Source organism: Vombatus ursinus, unplaced genomic scaffold (genome assembly GCF_900497805.2).
Source record: "Vombatus ursinus unplaced genomic scaffold, bare-nosed wombat genome assembly UNPS02014799.1, whole genome shotgun sequence".
Classification (NCBI taxonomy): domain Eukaryota; kingdom Metazoa; phylum Chordata; class Mammalia; order Diprotodontia; family Vombatidae; genus Vombatus; species Vombatus ursinus.
In genome coordinates this window covers 27,977,086-27,995,459 of record NW_020954577.1, presented here as the reverse complement: position 1 = coordinate 27,995,459, position 18,374 = coordinate 27,977,086, and the positions used below count along the sequence as shown (strand labels likewise).

At 40.7% G+C, this 18,374-nt stretch overlaps 1 protein-coding gene across 1 annotated transcript in view; it reads right to left on the bottom strand.

Annotated features, from left to right (window-relative positions):
• Positions 1–334: 334 nt before the first annotated feature.
• LOC114050329 (copine-4-like) overlaps positions 335–18,374 on the bottom strand; it is a 30,979-nt gene continuing 12,939 nt past the window's right edge. Inside the window, exons 3-6 of the mRNA XM_027871936.1 lie at positions 16,765–16,839; positions 4,085–4,168; positions 507–596; positions 335–364 (exon numbers count right to left, since the gene is read on the bottom strand). Of these exons, the coding sequence (XP_027727737.1) occupies positions 335–364; positions 507–596; positions 4,085–4,168; positions 16,765–16,839 (279 nt within the window). The remainder of the gene's footprint in view (positions 365–506; positions 597–4,084; positions 4,169–16,764; positions 16,840–18,374) is intronic.

Genomic DNA, 18,374 nt, shown 5'->3' with positions numbered 1-18,374 from the left:
CAGTGAAGGGCTAGGGAACCGTGCATAGTCATGGAATGAGTATTCACCTGGTTTACCAAGCTGGCCATCCTCTGTGGCCACCACCACCACTCACCTGCTCTCACAACCTCAGCAGCGTGTCGGCTGGAGCTATGAGAGATTTCATCTCCGTGGGTCTTGACCCTGACTTCCATGGGGTCTTCTATAGATAGGTTGTGCGCTTCCTAGAAAACACCTATCACTCCCTAAAATCATGGAAGTTTTTTTCCCCCTCCCCAGCACAGATGAAATTTGCCACAACAGATGACATCAGCTTCTCCATACATGACCCAGAAAGCAGCTGTGGTTTCTTCTGTCAGAAGCAAACTACTCTTCCTACCCAGGGCTAAGGAGAAGATACAGGGCAGATGCCAGGGATGGGTGGTATATGCAAGCAGGTAGCACTTTCATTTGAAAATTAAGAGAGAAAGGAGGGAAAGGTACAATTTTAGAGAAAGGGATTTTTTTTCCTGACACAGATCTCTGACCTTCAGTCGACGGTCCTGGTCTCCACTGCACAGAGAATTTACAGAGACTTTGAACGATTTCCAAGCTGGGCTTAAGTTATTCATCACAACCTGAGAACAGAAAGAGAGGGGTGGGGTGGAAAGAAAATTCTTGACATTTGCATATTTCAAAATAAAAACCAATTGAAGCATCATTCTGACTCACGAAAAGGACATTAATCAGGGACAGGTCCCTTAATGAAGAGCTGAAGTGGTAAATCTTTTATACTGTCCATTGAATGGATCATTAGGGGCAGAATTCCCTGGAAATGGGCCAGGCTAGAAAGCACTGCCTGTATTGTTTAATGACTACCACTCCTAATATCAACCACCTGGTGGTTTATATTATATTTATATAAGAGAATGGTGATATAGAAAATCGGGCTGGGGCTCCAGAGGTGTGGCTGGTATCTGGCCAGTTTGGAGTCCTAGGTACTGTGATCTTGGGCAACTCAGCCTCACAGAGACTCAGTTTCTTTATCTGAGAAATGAGGAGGTTCCATTATATAATGTTTAAGGTCTTTTTTTTAGCTCTAAATCTATGATCCTATAACATCTAATTCTGTAGGACCATCAGTAATGAAATGAATTCTCCAAAATAGGTCAGCAAAAGCTTTGCCTCTTGGGGAGATAAGGTATCAACTCTGTGTAGAAGACTGGACCATTCCTTAGTACTTAATTCAGTAATGTTGACTTGGTGTATAATCCAATAATGATGATGATGATGATAATAATAATAATTAATCTTAAAAATTTGCTAAGTATGTCACCTGTATTAGCCCATTTGAACCTCATCATAACCTTGTCTGCTTAGTACAGTGGTTAGTGTTCCCTTTTGGCAGTGGAAGACATTAAAGGGCAGAGAAACCAAGGAATTTGCCTATTGTCACATAGCTAAGAAGAGTCAGAAGTAGGATTTGAACCCAAATCTTCCTAACTCGAAGGCCATCATACTATCTAAGTCAAAAAAATGTTTTAGGAAGTAGAACATTTGAGGGACTCCCTAGGCTTCCTCCTACAAGCAAAACCTTATCGGTCTACTTGGAATTTTAAACAATTAAGAAACAATTAAGATAATTCTGGGTGAGCAAATTTCTAGTTTTATGTACAAAGACTGTAGGATTATATATTTAGACTTGGAAGGTGCCTTGGTGATCATTTGACCAGTGAAGAAACTGAGTTCCAAAAAGGTTGGGTGCACAAAGATAATAAGTGACTGAGGCAGGATTTGAACCCCTGGCCCCAAATCCAGGGTCCTTGCCATTGGACCTAATCATTCTTGAGAATGAAGGTGAAAGTACAGTTTATTGAGATGTCAAAGCCAATTAGAAAGCAGCTCACAACCCCATGAATTCAGGCCCCCACATAGTGCTATCCCTTTAATGATTTAGAAAGACAAGGCCATGCCAATGCACAGATGGTGGACTGCTGGAAGCCTTATTCAGTTGAATTCATCCTAATTGAAGGAATATCCATTCATTGCTTTCTCTATGGCTCGGTGGAAATGATATCACATGGGAAGAGTTCTAGACTTGGAATCTTGGAAATCTGGGATGACATCCCACCCCGACACTAAGTGCTTAGGTGACCCTGGGCAAATCATTGCACCTTGAACTCCTTTTGGACTTAACTGCTAAGGCGTAGGTCTGCTCTCCCCCAGGGGAGGTGATTCTCATACCAGGAACATCGATTATGGCTGAACAGCCACAGAGTTGGAAGGGACTCTAGGGGTCATCTGGTCCAATTTCCTCTTTTTACAGATAAGGAAACTGAGGGCTAGAGAAGAGTAGTGACATGTCCAAGGTCATATGGGCAGTAGGTGGCAGATCTCACCTAGTACTGTGCTAAGGGTGGTGGGAAAAGAAATTCTAAAAAGAGATTGTTTTCACAGAGGAGGTATTTTTACTTAGTAGCTTTAAAAATATAAATGTATAAAATGTATAAAAAATATAAATATATAAAATGCATAAAAACAAATATTGTAAAATGTAAAATTAACAAATTCTCACTTTTATTGATTTATTGGTTATGTTTATTGTTATTATTGTGTTTGTCAATGTATTATTATTATTAATTGGATTCATAGGGCAGCTTTTACTTTGGTCAGATACATTGCCATAGGAAAATAACACCTTTGTGTGGCTTCACTCTGCTTCTTACTAAGGAGAGACAATCAAGGTGATGGCAGAAGAAGGTGCTAGCTAAGTAAGCCCTTTTTTGCCTTTATCCACTTTCTGTTTAGGTTAAATTTCTCAACCTTCCACCCCAAACTATAGAAATTCCTCTAGATTGGATGTAATCATAAATCACAGGATGATCCCAAAGTTGGAAGGCATCACCCTTATGAACTTAGGAAACCCGATGATAATTTCTACCTGAAATTAAAAACAACATCCCTCCCAGGGAATGAAAATGATTTGGTATTCACTTGGCAGTCAGCCAAGAAGTGAAAAAATAGTAATCTATTAGCTGACCCAGAGAAAACACTTGGTCACAACTTTTCCTATTAGGGATAGATTTCCAAGGTCTTGAGGAGCTGGGCAGACTTTAAGTGCCCATTATAAAAATAGAGAAAGGACTTAGGCTATATGAAGAAAAGGTGATTCTTCAAACATAGTAGTCTGACCAGAGCCATGACAAGAAATTGTGCCTGGGCATATTCCACAAACTTTGCTTTGGGTAAGTGGAATAAATGATACTCTCCTTAATGGTGTTGGGTGAGAGACAGAGACCCAGGTCATTGGAATGAAGCTGCTGGTGGGGAGCCATAGTATAGGCTGGGACAGAGGAAAGACAAGCAATGTAGGGGATTAGCTCACTACAACCTGACGACTGGTAGCTTTCATTTCAACCTATTATTCTTTCTAGCTAGGTGCTAGTATCTGTTGTAACTATGCCGCTGAAGGCCCGAGAGCACAGTCAACCCCCTCTAAATCCAATGTCCACCAAATTCTGCAGCCTGAGGCAAAGTCCAAGTGGCCCTGAAACAGCTAGAGATAGACCTATAGACCTATAATAGAATCTGACCAGTGGTATTTGGATGATTATAGGATCATTGGCTTAGGGTTGAAAGGGACCTCAGATCGTCTAGTGAACTCTTGGTATATGTTTCATGTTTACTTATCTATACACATGTCATTTCTCTCCCTATTCCCAAATGGAAGTAAGGGGAAAATATAGATGCTCATTATAGACAGGGACTGTTTTCATTTCTATCTTTGTATCCTGAGCACCTGGCATATATTAGGCACATAGTTGGTACTTAGGAAGTATTTGTTGAGTTAAATTGCATTTGTGGAACCCATGTAGGCTCAGGAAGTTTCCCTGTGCCTTAACTGGTCAACCTGCCTTTCAGAAGACAATGTGGGGGCAGCGAGGTGGTGCAGTGGATAGAGTACTGGCCCTGGAGTCAGGAGGACCTGAGTTCAAATTCGGCCTCAGACACATAACACTGACTAGCTGTGTGACCCTGGGCAAGTCATTAACCCCAACTGCCTCACCAAAAAAAAAAAAAAAAGAAGACGACAACGACCATGTGAAAGTGACTAGCGCCTTCTCACCTCAGTCCTATGGACAAGCTGTTGAGTAGCGTCATCATTCATGCGGAAGATCTCCAGAAATGGATCAGACTTGCTGAAGAAATCCTAAAAAGGAGAACAGAAAAAGCAGTCAATTCTTGAGCCTCATTCCATTTTTACTAAAGTTCTTCCACTTTCTCCCTTTGGCCATATACCGAGTGGAGGGCATCCCACTGCTTTCTCTCTCCTAATCTCCACTACAGTTTGGTCTTTCTTGGGTCTTTCTACTCCATGACTTATCATGCCATCTTCTCTCCTCTGTTCTCATCACTGCTGTCTTCCTCTTCCCTCCCAAGAGAGGAGACTCTTTCCATTATCTGTGCCTGGTAACTAAATTCTAAAGCCCTTTGAAAAGTGACTTTTGTAATAGAAATTGTCTATAGTAACAATAATAACATCTAGCATATATATTTCAGTTTTATTGATTTTTTTACATTTACAAACATCTATAAATTCCCCTCGCTCTGAGACGTCTCTTGTAAACAAAAAAAAAATTAAGCAAAATGCCATAGTGACCTCATCTGAAAATGCATACAATAGCCCCTACCTCTCTATTTTCTGAATATTTTTAATTAGCAGAAATTTCTCTCTCCATCCAAGCTCCCACCCCATAAAAAGAAAATAAAAACAAATTCTTTCTAATAAATATTCAGTCAAGAAAAACAAATTCCCTCATTAGCTGTATATAAAAATGTATGTCTCATTCTGAACTGTCAGTCTTTCACTTCTTTGTCCTAAGATAAATAATATGTTTCATCACTAGTCCTTTGCAATCATGGATAGTCATATAGTTCTTATAACTTTCCAAATTATTTGTCTTCACAGTGTTGTAAATCATTCTCCTGGTTTTGCTCATCTGATTCTTTATCAGCTTATACATGTCTTCAAAAATTGTTCATTTTTTATAACATTGATGTTAGCAAGGAGGCAGGTAGGTGATGCAGTGAATAGAGAGTTGTCCTTGGAGTAAGGAAGACCTGAGTTCAAATCTAGTCTCAGACACTGTATGACCCTAGCCAAGTCATTTAACCTCTGTCTGCTTGTTTCCTCATCTGTAGGATGACGGTAATAATAGCACCAGCTTCTCAGGGTTGTTGTGTGGATCAAATGAAATGTTTGTAAAGCACTCTGAATACCTTAAAATGTTAAGAAAATACTAGTTGTTATAACTATTTAAATTGTTCTATTTCTGCTTACTTCATTCTGTATCAGTTCACGAGTCTTTCCATACCTCTTTGAAACCATTTATTTCCTCCTTTTTTATAACACAACACTCCATCACATCCATACACCACAAATTATTCAGCCATTCCTTCATTCGTGGCTATCCTGTTAGTTTCTCGCTTTTTGCCACCACAACAAAAGCTACTATAAATATTTTTGAACCTTTTCCTATTTCTTTGATCTCCTTTGGACATAGACCCAGCAGTGGTAGAGCTTGGTCAAATGAAATGTTTAATAACTTTTTGTGCATAATTCCAAACTGTCTTCCAGAATGGTTCTAGCTATTCACAGGCCCACCAACAGTACATCAATGTGCCTGTTTTCTCCCTGCCCCTCCAACATTTATAATTTTCCTTTTTTGTCATCTACTATTATAATGCCCACTTTTATAATTTTTAACATCTATGGATTAAATTAGTCTTCTCCATTTTCATATTCTTTGTACTAGTCCAAGACATCTTTTCCCCTAAACCTCCTTTCTTCCCAACTTCCCTGGTTCTGTCAAAGGTACCACCATCTTTTCAGTCTTATAACCTTGGCAGTACACTGGACTCCTCACTCTCCCTCACCCCACGTAATATCCAACCAGTGAGCAAATCTTGCCATTTCTACCTTCCTAGCGCTCTTCCATCTGATCCTTCTCTCCACTCATATAACCACCACCTTAGTTCAAGCCCTCAGAACTGTGAATGTAGATTATTTTAATGGTCTCCTCTTAATCAGTCTTTCTGCCCCAAGTCTCTCCCCACACCAATCCATTCTATATGCTGTTACCAAACTAATTTTCCTTAAATACAAATGTGACCATGTGACTTCTCTCCTTAGTTAACTCCAGTAGCTTTTTACTGTCTGGATAAAATATAAACTTCTCCTCTGTTCAGCATATAAAGCCCTTCATAACTTTGCCTAACCTATTTTTTAGCCTCATTGAGCAGCAAGAGGAAAGCAGGCTGGATTGCCTTTGGGAAATTACTCTTCTTTTAATTATCCCAGATTTCTCCACCATCCAAAAACCATTATGTTCAATCAATCAATCATTTTCCTAGGCTGTACTTAACCAGGCTTTATGTTTAGTGCAGGGACCACAAAGACAAAAATAAAATAATCCCTGTTCTCAAGGAGCTTATGTTCTTTGGGGGGAAATATGTAAACATACCAGTAGATACCAAATCTGTACAAAGTAAGTAAGAGGTTATCTATTTGGTGGGGGTAGGTCTTAGCATCTGGGTGGATCCAGAAAGCATCACCTCATTTAGAGATAGCACTGGGGCTAAGTTTTGAAGGATGCTAGATACTCTAAAAGGCAGAGGGAAGGAAGAAGTGCATTCCAGTCACGTGGAATAGCCAGGGTAAAGCCCAGAGAGAAGAGATTAAATGTTCTATGTGAAGAATAGTAAGCAGTTATCTGGGCACAAATAGTCTTCTCACAATGTTGTATGGCTTCAATTCACGGAATACTATAGTTCCTAAAGAATTAACACTGAGGTTCACCCAAAGAGCATCAGAGAGACACATGGTGACTGTGGGAAGGCTGCAACACATTTCAGATGAGAGATAATGTGGGAAAACTTATATAAAAGATGTCATTAGATATGTGTACACCAGTGAAAAATGGGTCACTCGTGTAGAAAAAGGAAGGGATGATTGATAGAGAGCCCTCATGTTGAACTGGTGGTCATGCAAAGTCAAGATCAGTTGAGGAAAGTCCTTTGGGCAGATTTATGGGAGGTCATGGACAGGATAAGTAGGCATAGATGAATTGTGTGTGGCTTGCATCATTGGAGAAAATGTCCACATCAGGGAGGTCTTGGGTCCAACTAGAGTATGTGGGAATAAACAAATTAAGGCATCAGATGTCCCTTTCAATATAGGTGCATTTAGAATAAATTTAAAAGTCTGCATGTGTCTGTCATAATAATAATCCTGTCATAATATTAGCACATTTGGGAGAGTCAAGGTTTTCTGTTTAAAAAAAATTCATAAGAATAGACACATATATTGAACTGAAAGAAAGTTGGCTAAACTTGAAGCCTTTACAAAAATGTGCAGATCCAATTTTTCAGTCACCATCTTGGTGGCTTCATAAGAAAGGAAGAGAATTTTCTATTTTTCTTTTGCTCAACTATCAGCTATTAGCATGGCCCCTGGTGACTGTTCAGTACAATCAAGACTTAATGAATTGGGCACTTTAATTATATTTAGCTTCTGTGAAAATTGCTATTAAAAAGGAGGACGCATGCTCTAATCTACCACCTATTCTCTGGCTAATACAGAGAAAGTCAAATATATATTGTAGAGCAGTAAGCTACTAGGGTTTTGGAAGCAGCAAGAAGCAAAGTGGAAAAATTTTGATGAAGGTGAACTTGATAGAAATGATGGTGGTGATGATATTAATGGGGGTAATAATTTCTCACCTGGAAGCGACCTTGGAGAGTACTCTCTTATTTTACAGATAAAGCACTGAGATCCACAGAAGTCCTGAAGCTTTACCTAGATTACTAGAGGTAGGAATAGAATCTAGGAAAGCTGACTTCCAGTTCAATATGTTGTCTGCTACACACTGTTACCTCTCTCTAGCAGAACAGGAGCTAAGATGGGGAGAATCGGGCTTTATCCAAGATGTAGACCCCTTGGGGAGGAAGTGTGTTTCCACCTCCTCAGGCGCAATCCCTGTTCTGCTACTCATGAAGGTCCTGAAGTCACTATGATTCTTTCTTGAGACTCCCTTTTCTGCTAGGGTAGACTGTCTCCAACATGTTTCCTGTCCTCAGGACCCTTGCCATTCATCAGATCATTGGCTAAATTAATGTCCAGTGACCACCTCTGTCTTACTTCTTGGTAAACTTAGCCCTAGCCTTTCCCAATTCCTATCTTCCTCTGCTCTCACTTTCCACAATGCCCTCTGTTAACACACACCCCTTCATTTTAGAGTTCTTCCTCTCGTATTCTTTACTTCTTTTGATATTCTCTGAAATACAGCTTTCTCCTGAAGATACCGCATCTTTTAGTATCTTCTTCAATCACTCTCTGCAACTTCTGACACTGCCAGGAGAAGGAGGAGGAAGCAGCATATTCCTTATTCCCTAAGGCAACTGTTAGATGATTCCTCCGCCACTATCATTCCAAAACCATCTCTCTTCCTTTCAAGTTGCCATGTCCAGATCTTTGTCGCTCTCATCTCCAGAGCTCCAGGTCATCCTCCCTCATTACCCAATAAATCCAGTACCTGGAACCTAGCCTTCTTTCCCATCCCAACACAGCCTTCCTTTGACACCCTAAATACCTAGTTTCTCTACCTCCTCTATGCCTTCTTCTCTCTCCAGTCTCCTGAAACTAATCTAAGGGATGAATCATACCTTAAATCATCATCTCACAATTGAATTTGCCTCCAGGTACCACATTTTCTTCTTCTGGCTTTCCCCACTCAGGAGAATTTCCCCTAATTTTAGTGGGTCTGTTTTACATGTGCACATAGTACCAAGCAATAGCAGCCTCTGGGCCCATATGTAGATATGAAAAACTAGGGTCCTCTCCTAAACACCAGTGTGAGGATCAGTTTGTCCTATACTTTGCCACAAACATAACCCTCAAAAAGAAAGTCAGGGGGAGATGCTCTGGCTGTTCAAGTGTTCTGGAGTGATTACTTCATTCACTAATTGAACCTACTTGTTATGGTCATTGTCAGTCAGCTGCTAATGCAATATAACTGTTCTGGAAGGTAGGATGCCACTGTGAGGGGTTCTCAGAAGAAGTCTTGAAACACAAAGACACTGTGAGCTAAATGGGCTGCATTAGAATAGGAGAAGTTGGCTTCTCCTTGCTTTGAAGACCAAACCTGAGGCCACTTTACATTCTCTCTGGTCTTCCCCATTAGGCACATATCAAGCACACCCCTTTGCCTCATTCAACTTCTTCGTCTCCCAAACTGAGTGTTATTTAATACTTGGGTCTGAAAAACCATGTGCTAGGAATCAGAGGACACGAGTTCTAATCCTGGCTCTGCTCTTGTTGTCCCATGGGACCATAGGCAAGCCTTAAACCTCTTTGTGCCTCAGTTTCCTCATCTATAAAATGAGGAGGTTGGAAGAATTAATATTTAAGGGCAGCAGCTCTAACATTCAATGAGTCTGTAATTCTATTCTCCTCCCACGGAAACAATTGCCCCTAGATTTGTAGACGCAGTACAGTATCTATATTCCTGTATAGTGAGTGGTGACTTATAATGAACTACTCTTCTTCACGCTTTCTATGGAATGGCCAAACTGGCTCTTTTTGCCAGTCATTTCTCATAATGTCCCATCTCCCATCTTTGTGAATTTACCCAGGCTGTTTCCCATGCCTGGAATGTGCTCCCCTGATGTTTACCTCTTAAAATACCTAGTGTCCTTCAAAGCTTGGTTCAAATGCCACCAAGCTATTGATTCCTTCCCTGTCAAAATCACCTTGTGTTTATTTGGTATATATTTTGTATATATTTACATCTATCCATGCTGTCTCCCCTATATAAGCTCTTTGGGTGCAGGGACAGTTTCGTGTCTCTTTGAATCCCTAGCATCTTAGCCTAGTGCCTGGCACACAGTAGAAACTTAATAAGTTTGTTGATGTCTTATTAACTCTCCTTTTCTTGGGGGTAGGGGTCTGCATGTGGTCAGATTACTATATCCCCATGGGTATCAATTGTACAGGACCAAGGAGGAGAGATCAGTTCACAATTAGAGAGCCAAAGATCCACTGCAGCTTGGGAAGGGAACATTCAGTAAGAGCCTGGACAAAAGGCAGTTAGAAATTGAGATAGCAGCACTATGTTCTCTGCTCTATGAGGAAATCACTGTCATCTGGCCTGAGAGAGAAAGAGGCTGAACAGCTCTTGGTGGAAGAGCCCACCAATAGGAGCTTGAACACTCTTAACTTGTAACGTGAGTCAGCGAAACATTAAATTAGAAGCACTTAAGTGAATCCAAAAGGGCATGGAGCCATTCCAAGCCATAGAGCAAACAACAGCTTATCACTCCATGTTGATGTAAAGACACTTAATGGCCCTGAGAAAGTCATTTCAGGGCATTGACCAGCAATCCTGCTTGGGTGAAATCATCTGAAACAATGCCTCACACAGTATAAAGAGCTCTACAGAGATTGGCAATGACAGAGTGAAATTTGAACCTAAGTCTTCCCGAGTCAGAGTTCAAGCCTCATGATGAATGTCTATGTATGCCATAAACAATATGAACACGGTGGTTTCTATTCCCAATGTATAAGCTACTCCCTAGTAGAAAGTTACATGATGGGATTTTAGATCTGTAAAGGACATTAGAGACCATGTAGTCCAGCTCTCTCCTTATACAGATGGGGAGACTGAGGCCCAGAGAATTGATTTGGCCAAGGGCATATGCGTATGGTTACTAGGTTCAATAACCACAAATACTGACTACCTGGGTCAGGAAGGGGATGGAGAAAGTAAAGATGGAACAAGACTTATACGTGGCCAGGATGGGCTCATCCTGGGCCAGGATTGTCCTCAACAGGCCCACGTTCATGTAGCCCTCAGGGCTGAGACTACGGTTTGAATGGAAGTGAAAGAATTTGACAGAAATATCAGGACAACTTTGAATAGGATGAGCAAGCAAATGCTTTGAGTCACATGTAGGAGCATAGATTTAGAGCTGGAAGAGACCTTAGAAGGTGTCTAGTACAACCCATTCATTTTATAGGTGAAGAATCTGAGGACCAGAGAAATTCAATGACTTACTAGGGTAAGGTCACCCATAAAATGACAGAGGGATTTGAACCCAGGTCCTCTGACTCCAAATCCAGTGCTTTCCACCATCCCACACTACCTCTCTGGTGTCTATACCATGTGTCTCTCAAAGATGACTTCTTTGGAGGAAAGTACATTGAAGATTTCTTGGCACAGCAAGTGAATGAATGAGTGTGATATGATCTTTCTGGTGCACTCAGATTTCTTGGTACCATCTTTTGTCCCTTTTAACAAGACAAAAACCCAAGGTGAATCAGTAAAGGCATGCAGGATACTCAGAGGCCTGAAGGAAGGCATTTAACATGTCTGCTTTGGATGAAAACTAAGCAAGGATGCAGTGTGGTCTTGAATATTTAAAAAATAATGATAAAGCTACAGGGCCCAGTTTCATTGGTTTGATGAAAGGGCATTTTTTCAGAAAGAAAGATATTTGAAGGGTTTTTTTGGAGAGAAAACCCCATGTAAAGAGAATGAAGCTGGTTTAAGAGAAACTTAAGTAAATGAACACAGCTGTCTCAGCAGGGACAAAGTCAACCTCTTGAGGGAATGACTTTTTCCTTTATGATGCTCAAAGGGAAAGGAAGAAGGAAATTCCACATGAGATGCTATTTGCTATTTTTATCACTCTCATCCTATACTTGACCAGCAAGATTGCTATAACCTTATGCTTAGTTGTTTTTTTTTTTTTGACAATTTCTCATTTTCCTCCCCATCTTGTTCCCCTGAGGAAGCTGAGACTTGCTATTGGAGGAGATAAGAGATGATTTTGGGGGTACTGTAAACATCCCAGTAAACATTTTCAGTGTCAGCTACAGGCAATTTCTGGATCAACTGATTGGATTTTAAGGTTTTCTAACAGACTCTTTTCTCTGACTTGTAAGAATCATTTTCAGGAGAAAGGGACAAAGAATGGGGCACCTTCACTGGCCTTATTCTGAAAAACACCAGTGCTCTGTCCAAGGTATTGAATTCTCTTTGGATCTTGGACAAATGGCACCACTTATGTTACTAAAAGTAGCCTTCATTCGGTAGACCTGCCAAGAGTATCCTGACATTCTTGAAGGATGTGGACTTTCAAATGCATCAACTGCTTGCACTTTACTCCTGCCCTCCCTTCTTGCCAAGGTCCTTTTCCATCAAGCTACATCTCAAAACTCAAGTCTACTTGGCAGAAGGGGATGCCCTTCAGGAACACCGATTTACAGGGAAGGTAAATTGTTGAAGCCATTCCTATTTTCTTAAGGGAAGATGAAAGTGGTAGTCTTTGGGGTTTCACAAATGAATTGCTCAGAGATCTAGAGATGGGAAAGCCTTTTGGAATAATCTAGTCCAACTCTCTCATTTTATAGATGAGGAAACTAAATCCCAGTGAGGTTAGTGACTGGCTTAAGGTCCAACCTGCAATATTCTCAAGGCACCGTTAGAAGCCAAGGTCCAAGGCTCAGCACTGGCCTAATGAAGGAAATCGCTCAGCTTGAAAGGGAGTTGGGTCTCTCATCAACCCTCTGAATTGTTCCTCTCCTTTACTTTTGCCCCATTCTGAGAGGTCAAGAGGTGGGGGCATTCTCAGAGTATTTTGACTTTAGAAGTATTTTTGCCAAATATGGTGGCAGTCCATGAGGATATTATCAATGACCTCTGCAGTATTGAGTCAAAGACATCAGAACCCTAATCCCTCAATGAAGCCCTTCCTTACCCCCCACCTCAAGTTCTGAAGTACAGTAAATCCATTTTCATCACCTCTTTCAGGCTTCTAGCACACAAAAAAGAAACTTTCTATCGAAGAACAAGGTGGAAAACTTAACATGTGGTCAAGAGGGAAATTCCAGGCCTCTGGAGTCTCCAGAGAGGACTTCTCTGTAGAAGTGACTAATGGAATTGACTTGTGGTTCATTCTGGGGGAATTGCATCCCTTACTACCATAGTGAAGATGAACCTGTGTCCTCCCTGTGTTACAGGCTGGTGCTGTCCCAGAACAGATGTTAAATGATGTTATTCTCCTTGAAGGTCAGAGAATCACAGAAATTTAACATTGCCAAATGTCTAGAGTAGATTTTCTAAACCTGGAGTTCCTAAAATTGCTTTTTAAAAATATTTTGATAACCATTTCAACATAACTAGTTTCCTTGGTAGTCCTAGGTATTTTATTGTAGACATTCAACAACAGTCTTTCGAGAAAGGGCTCATAGGTTTCACCAGATTGTCAAATGAATCCATGATACAAAAAGATTAAGAACTCTTGGTCTGAAGGTTCACCTGAAGGAGACTTTGCCTAAGAGTGAGTCCCCCATGATATGAACAATGTATAGCTGGGTAGCCCAGAGGATAGAGTGCTGGACCTGGAGTCAGAAAGACCTGAATTCAAATCTGGTCTAAGACACATAGTTATCTCCCTCACTTTCTCCATCTGTAAAATGGGGGTTTTATATCAGTATTTATTTATACATTGAATATATATCAATATACATACATAAGTATATACATTATATATTTAATGTATAATATAGGATAGGGCCTACCTCTCAGGGGAGTTGTGAGGTTAAAATGAGGTAATATTTGTAAAGTGCTTTATAAATCTTAAGGCACTATAATATGCTTATCATTATGCTTACTGTTAGTATCTGTTTCATAACTGCACCCGGAATGTACTGGCCTGCTTCACACACCCATTTCTGCTTTAGGAGGGCATTCAGATGCCTTCCAAATTTACTCAGCTGTCGATAATGGATGAGATGACAGTCAGCAATGCCTCCACAGCATCATAAGACTATTGTACCCATTGTCAAGAAATAATAATGGTAGCTAACATTCCCCTCGTATCTTTGGTTTTACACTTTACACATATTACATCACTGGATTCTCACAACTGCCCTGGGAGGTAGGTACTGTTATTATCACCATTCTTCAGTTGAGAAAACTGAGACAAACAGAAGTTAAGTGTCTTGCCCAAGGTCACATAGCTAGTGTCTGAAGCTTGATTTGAACTCAGTTCTTCCTGGCTCCAAGTCCAGAGCTTTACCACCTACGACCTAGTCATTGCCTTGAATTAGGCAGTTCTGCCTCCACAACATCCCTTGCAGCTGTCCTTTTCTCACTACTCATGGGACCACAAGCCTAGCTCAGACCTTCATCTGTACTCACCCAGACCTTCATCTGGGCAAAAGCCTCCTAATTGTCTCCCTACTATGGGTCTCTCCCCTCTCTGATCCATCTTCCACACAGCTTCCATAATAATGTCCTAAAACACAGTTATGACCAGGTTACATCCCTGCTGTCCAAGCTCCCATGATTCCCTATTACCTCCAGGATTAAATACAAACTCCTGTGGCACTTAAAGATTAGCCAGGCTTATTGCACATTACTTCACTTGGTACATTCTACATTCTAGCCCAACTGGTCTGTCCTAATCTTTTGTGCCAGGTGCTGCCAACTGGTCTTTCCTGGAATACTTCCATCCATCTTCTGTCTCCAGGCCCCGAAGGCACTGCTTACTCACTCGACCTTCCTTTAAATCTCTGCTGAAATGCCAACTTCTACATGAAACCTTTCCCCAACTCCCCAGCTGCTAATTTCCCTTCCTATTTACTTTGTATGTATTTTGTATTCAATTATCTCCATACATATTGTTTATCCAAATGGAACACAAACTTTTTGAGGGCAGGAACTGTTTCATTTTTGTTTCTGTATCTCTAGCATCCAGCATAATGCTTGGCATATGGTAAATGCTTAATAAGGACTTTTGACTGATTGATTAAACACTCCATAGCGTGGAGTGCCAAATTTTCCAGCATTCAGGAAAATATCTTCACTCTTATAAAGCAGCAGTAGAAGCTTTGAGCTATGGCCCAGAGGGAATTATAACCCTTGACAGTGGAAAGCAGTCAATAGCAATGCCGTTAATTTGAGTTCCTTCTCCAAATCTGGTCTCTCAACATTTATTATGTATTATTTTTAGTAAAAAATTTATTGGTGCTTTTTATATCACAATCACTTTCAGATATACCCATCCACACTGACTTATCCAATGAGGCTTGCTCATAACAAAAGAAATAAATTAATAAAAGGCGACTGACATACCAATCAGGTTGGACATTGTGTGCTACATTCTGCACCCATAGTCCCCCCTCTCCTCGTCTCTCCAAGGAAAGAAGGGAGGTATATTTCCCTATCATTTCTCTGGTGCCAAGATCAGTTATTATTATTATATAGCATTTGGCTTCATTTCAGTGTTCTTTTCATTATGTCATTGTAGTGATTTTGTGTATTGTTTTCTGATTCTGCTTATTTCACTGTTTAGTTCATACAAGTATTCTCATGTGTTCCTTTCTCATAATCATGTTTTTCATAAGGTACAAAAATATTATGTTCATATTCTACAATTTATTCAACCATTCTCCAGTATCTATTATAACTTTTAACTGGGGCTTTGTCCTAATCTTTTGTGCCAGGTGCTGAAGACTTTACAAGGTCTAGATGAATTCCAGACCTCATGGAGCTTTCTGTCTAAAAGGGAAAAAAAAAGCATTTATATGGTACCTTCCAAAAGCACCAATGTGACTTGATACAAGTATTAATACCCTCATTTTCAGAAGAAGGAGAGGAGGTTTACAGATTTTAAGTTACTGATTCAAGGTCATATAACTATTAAGTGGCAGAACTGAGACTCCAAGTGGGATGAAGCATCACTCCCTCTGTGCATCATTTTCTGCAACTAAAGAAGGGGAGTTGTGGGAGGAGTGAAGGGCTGAGGAGAGGAAATATGGTGAATGTTAGATCGAGAGGTAGAAAACCTGAATTCTAAACCCAGTTTTTCCATTAACCAACTTTGTGACCTTGGATAAGTCTCTTTACCTTTGGGTCTCAGCTCAGGAAAATGAGATGGTTGGACTATATGACTTTTGAGATGCCTTCCAGCACCCTGATTCACTATCTATGAGAACCTTAACTGATATCACCAAGTCATCTCAAAAGAAGATTAAGAGAAACTCACTAATTTAAAGGTAATGATATGAATATGAAACCCAAGGAGAAAGAAACATGCTGGGGATATGGCTGATATTGATCAGGTTCCAGAAATGGCTGACAGAGTCAGAAGTCAAGTGGGTTGCCTTTCCTTAGAGAGTTCCATCTCCTGATGTGTTTCAGCTGAGACTTCTTGGCCACTAAAATATCCTTCACCCAAGAGGTTTCAAGCTTTGTGACCCCTCTGTTAGGCACTTAGAAGGGTCAGTCCTTTAACAAACATCAAGAGTTGACTATAGCCAGGCACTGTTCTAGGTACTGGGGAGATAAAGGCAAAACTAGAATTCTCTGGGGGTGGGGAACACTATGTACACAAATATGCAAATGCCAGATATACAAAGAGTTAATATGAGGAAGGGCAGGGAGGATGGCCCAACCCCTATGTGACCCTTCTGGTCTCTGGTGTTTTGAAATGGATGGGGCTTGTGTGTAATTAAATTGTCTTGGTTTTCATTACAATCCCTGGCCCTCTTTTTAATTGCTTCACAAGTTTGAGAAAGACTCCTTTGCTCATTGATCTGGAATCTTTGATCTGATTAATAGCAGTTGAAAGAAAAAAACAGCTCTGTATGCATGTGCGTGCACATATGTGTGTAAGAATCTCATTAAACTATTCTGGCTTTATCACATCTTCTGATAAGGTTAATACCAAACCCTTTACCTTGTCATCCAATTTCCGTGCATTGAATGCCAGTTCGACATAGTCATCATTACCGGACAGCTCCTCAGCAATCACCTAGGTAGAAAAAGTCAACATAAGCTCTGCTGTAACAACAGAAATATAGCAAAATGACTGACAGCTTTCCTATTTACAAAGCACTTAACATATCATTGTAGCCAACCATCACAACAACTCTGTGAGGCAGGTACAGAGGTGCCCATTTCACTGATGAAGAAACTGAGTCCCAGGGACAGCCAGTGACTCGTCCAAAGTCATTAGACTAACAAGTGTCAGAGACTGGATCTGAACCTAGGTTTTTTCTGACTCCAGGTCTCGGGTTCTTTACCACACTGGATCAAAAATGACTCTGTCATCACCCCTGGTGGGAAGCAGGAAGTGACTACTCTGCTCTCACACAAAAAAGATACCAAGTATGTGGAGGCACATTCAAGAAGAAGTCATTGGCAGTTTTTTTTCCCTTTCTATAAATGGAGGACAGAGGAGTAGAGAAAGGACTTAAATTGTCACAAGAAGAGTCTGGGTGAGACATTAGGAAGAACATTTTTATTTTAAGGGTAAATGAATGAAGTCAAATTGACGAGCGTTTATTACATAATTATTATGTGCCAAGCACTGGGGATGAAAATTCAGAGAGAAAGAAGGTCCCTGCCCTCAAGAAGCTTACATTCTAATGGAGAGGGGAGGAGGGAGGTTAGAAGTGGGGGACATCTATACAGGGGCATAGTAAGAAAAGTCCAAAGAGTCAGGAGTGCAGGCTCAAGAGGAATGAAAACATGGCAACTCTGAGTGTCTTCCTTAATGTGGAGGTTCCAGAAGAAATCAATCAATCAGAGGAGGAGGCTGCGGGGGTGGAGGGTGCTTCTACTGTGAGCAATCCAAGGGTAAAATAAACTTTGAGGGTGATGTGATTTCTGTGGCATGGTAGAGAAAGTCTGGAGAGTAAACAGCTATTGACACGAATTGCCAAGGAAGTTTATGGAATCCCCCACACCCCAGAAATTTTAAAGAAAAGAGTAAACTTTCCTTTCCCAAACTAACCTTTAACTAATATTTCACCATCCATTTGAATGCAGCCCTGCCACAGAGACTGAAGAACCGCGTTTAACTGTCAATTCTTGTCCCTGGGGTAAACAGTTCAAAACAGACTGGGGACAATCAATTTAGGGAGTTTGGGGGTGTATGTGAAAAGGCCTCAAAGAGAGACTTTTGACCTTGGAACCCAAGGTCCTATGAGTGCAGAGACTCTGGGATATCACCCCTGGCAGGGAAGAGAAGGGAGGGGAGTGTGACACAGAGACGTTGAGGACAAGGCTGAGGAGGTTACTGCTTGCTGGTGGTGGTGGAGGGATAAAGATGGGGGAAGAAATAGACTTTCTGAGAGCTTCCTATTTTAATGAATTATTTTTTAACCGTCTATATAAGGAATATAAGTACTGTGGGTATCCTCTAAATTTTGGTCCCCTGGCAAAATCTCCAAGTGCCCTGTCCTCCAGTTCTTAGTTATGGCTCTCATCATGAGAATGAATGAATCTTAATGTTTTCAGTCCCATGCATGTATGACTATTAAGAAGGGCTTCTGGATCCTCTTT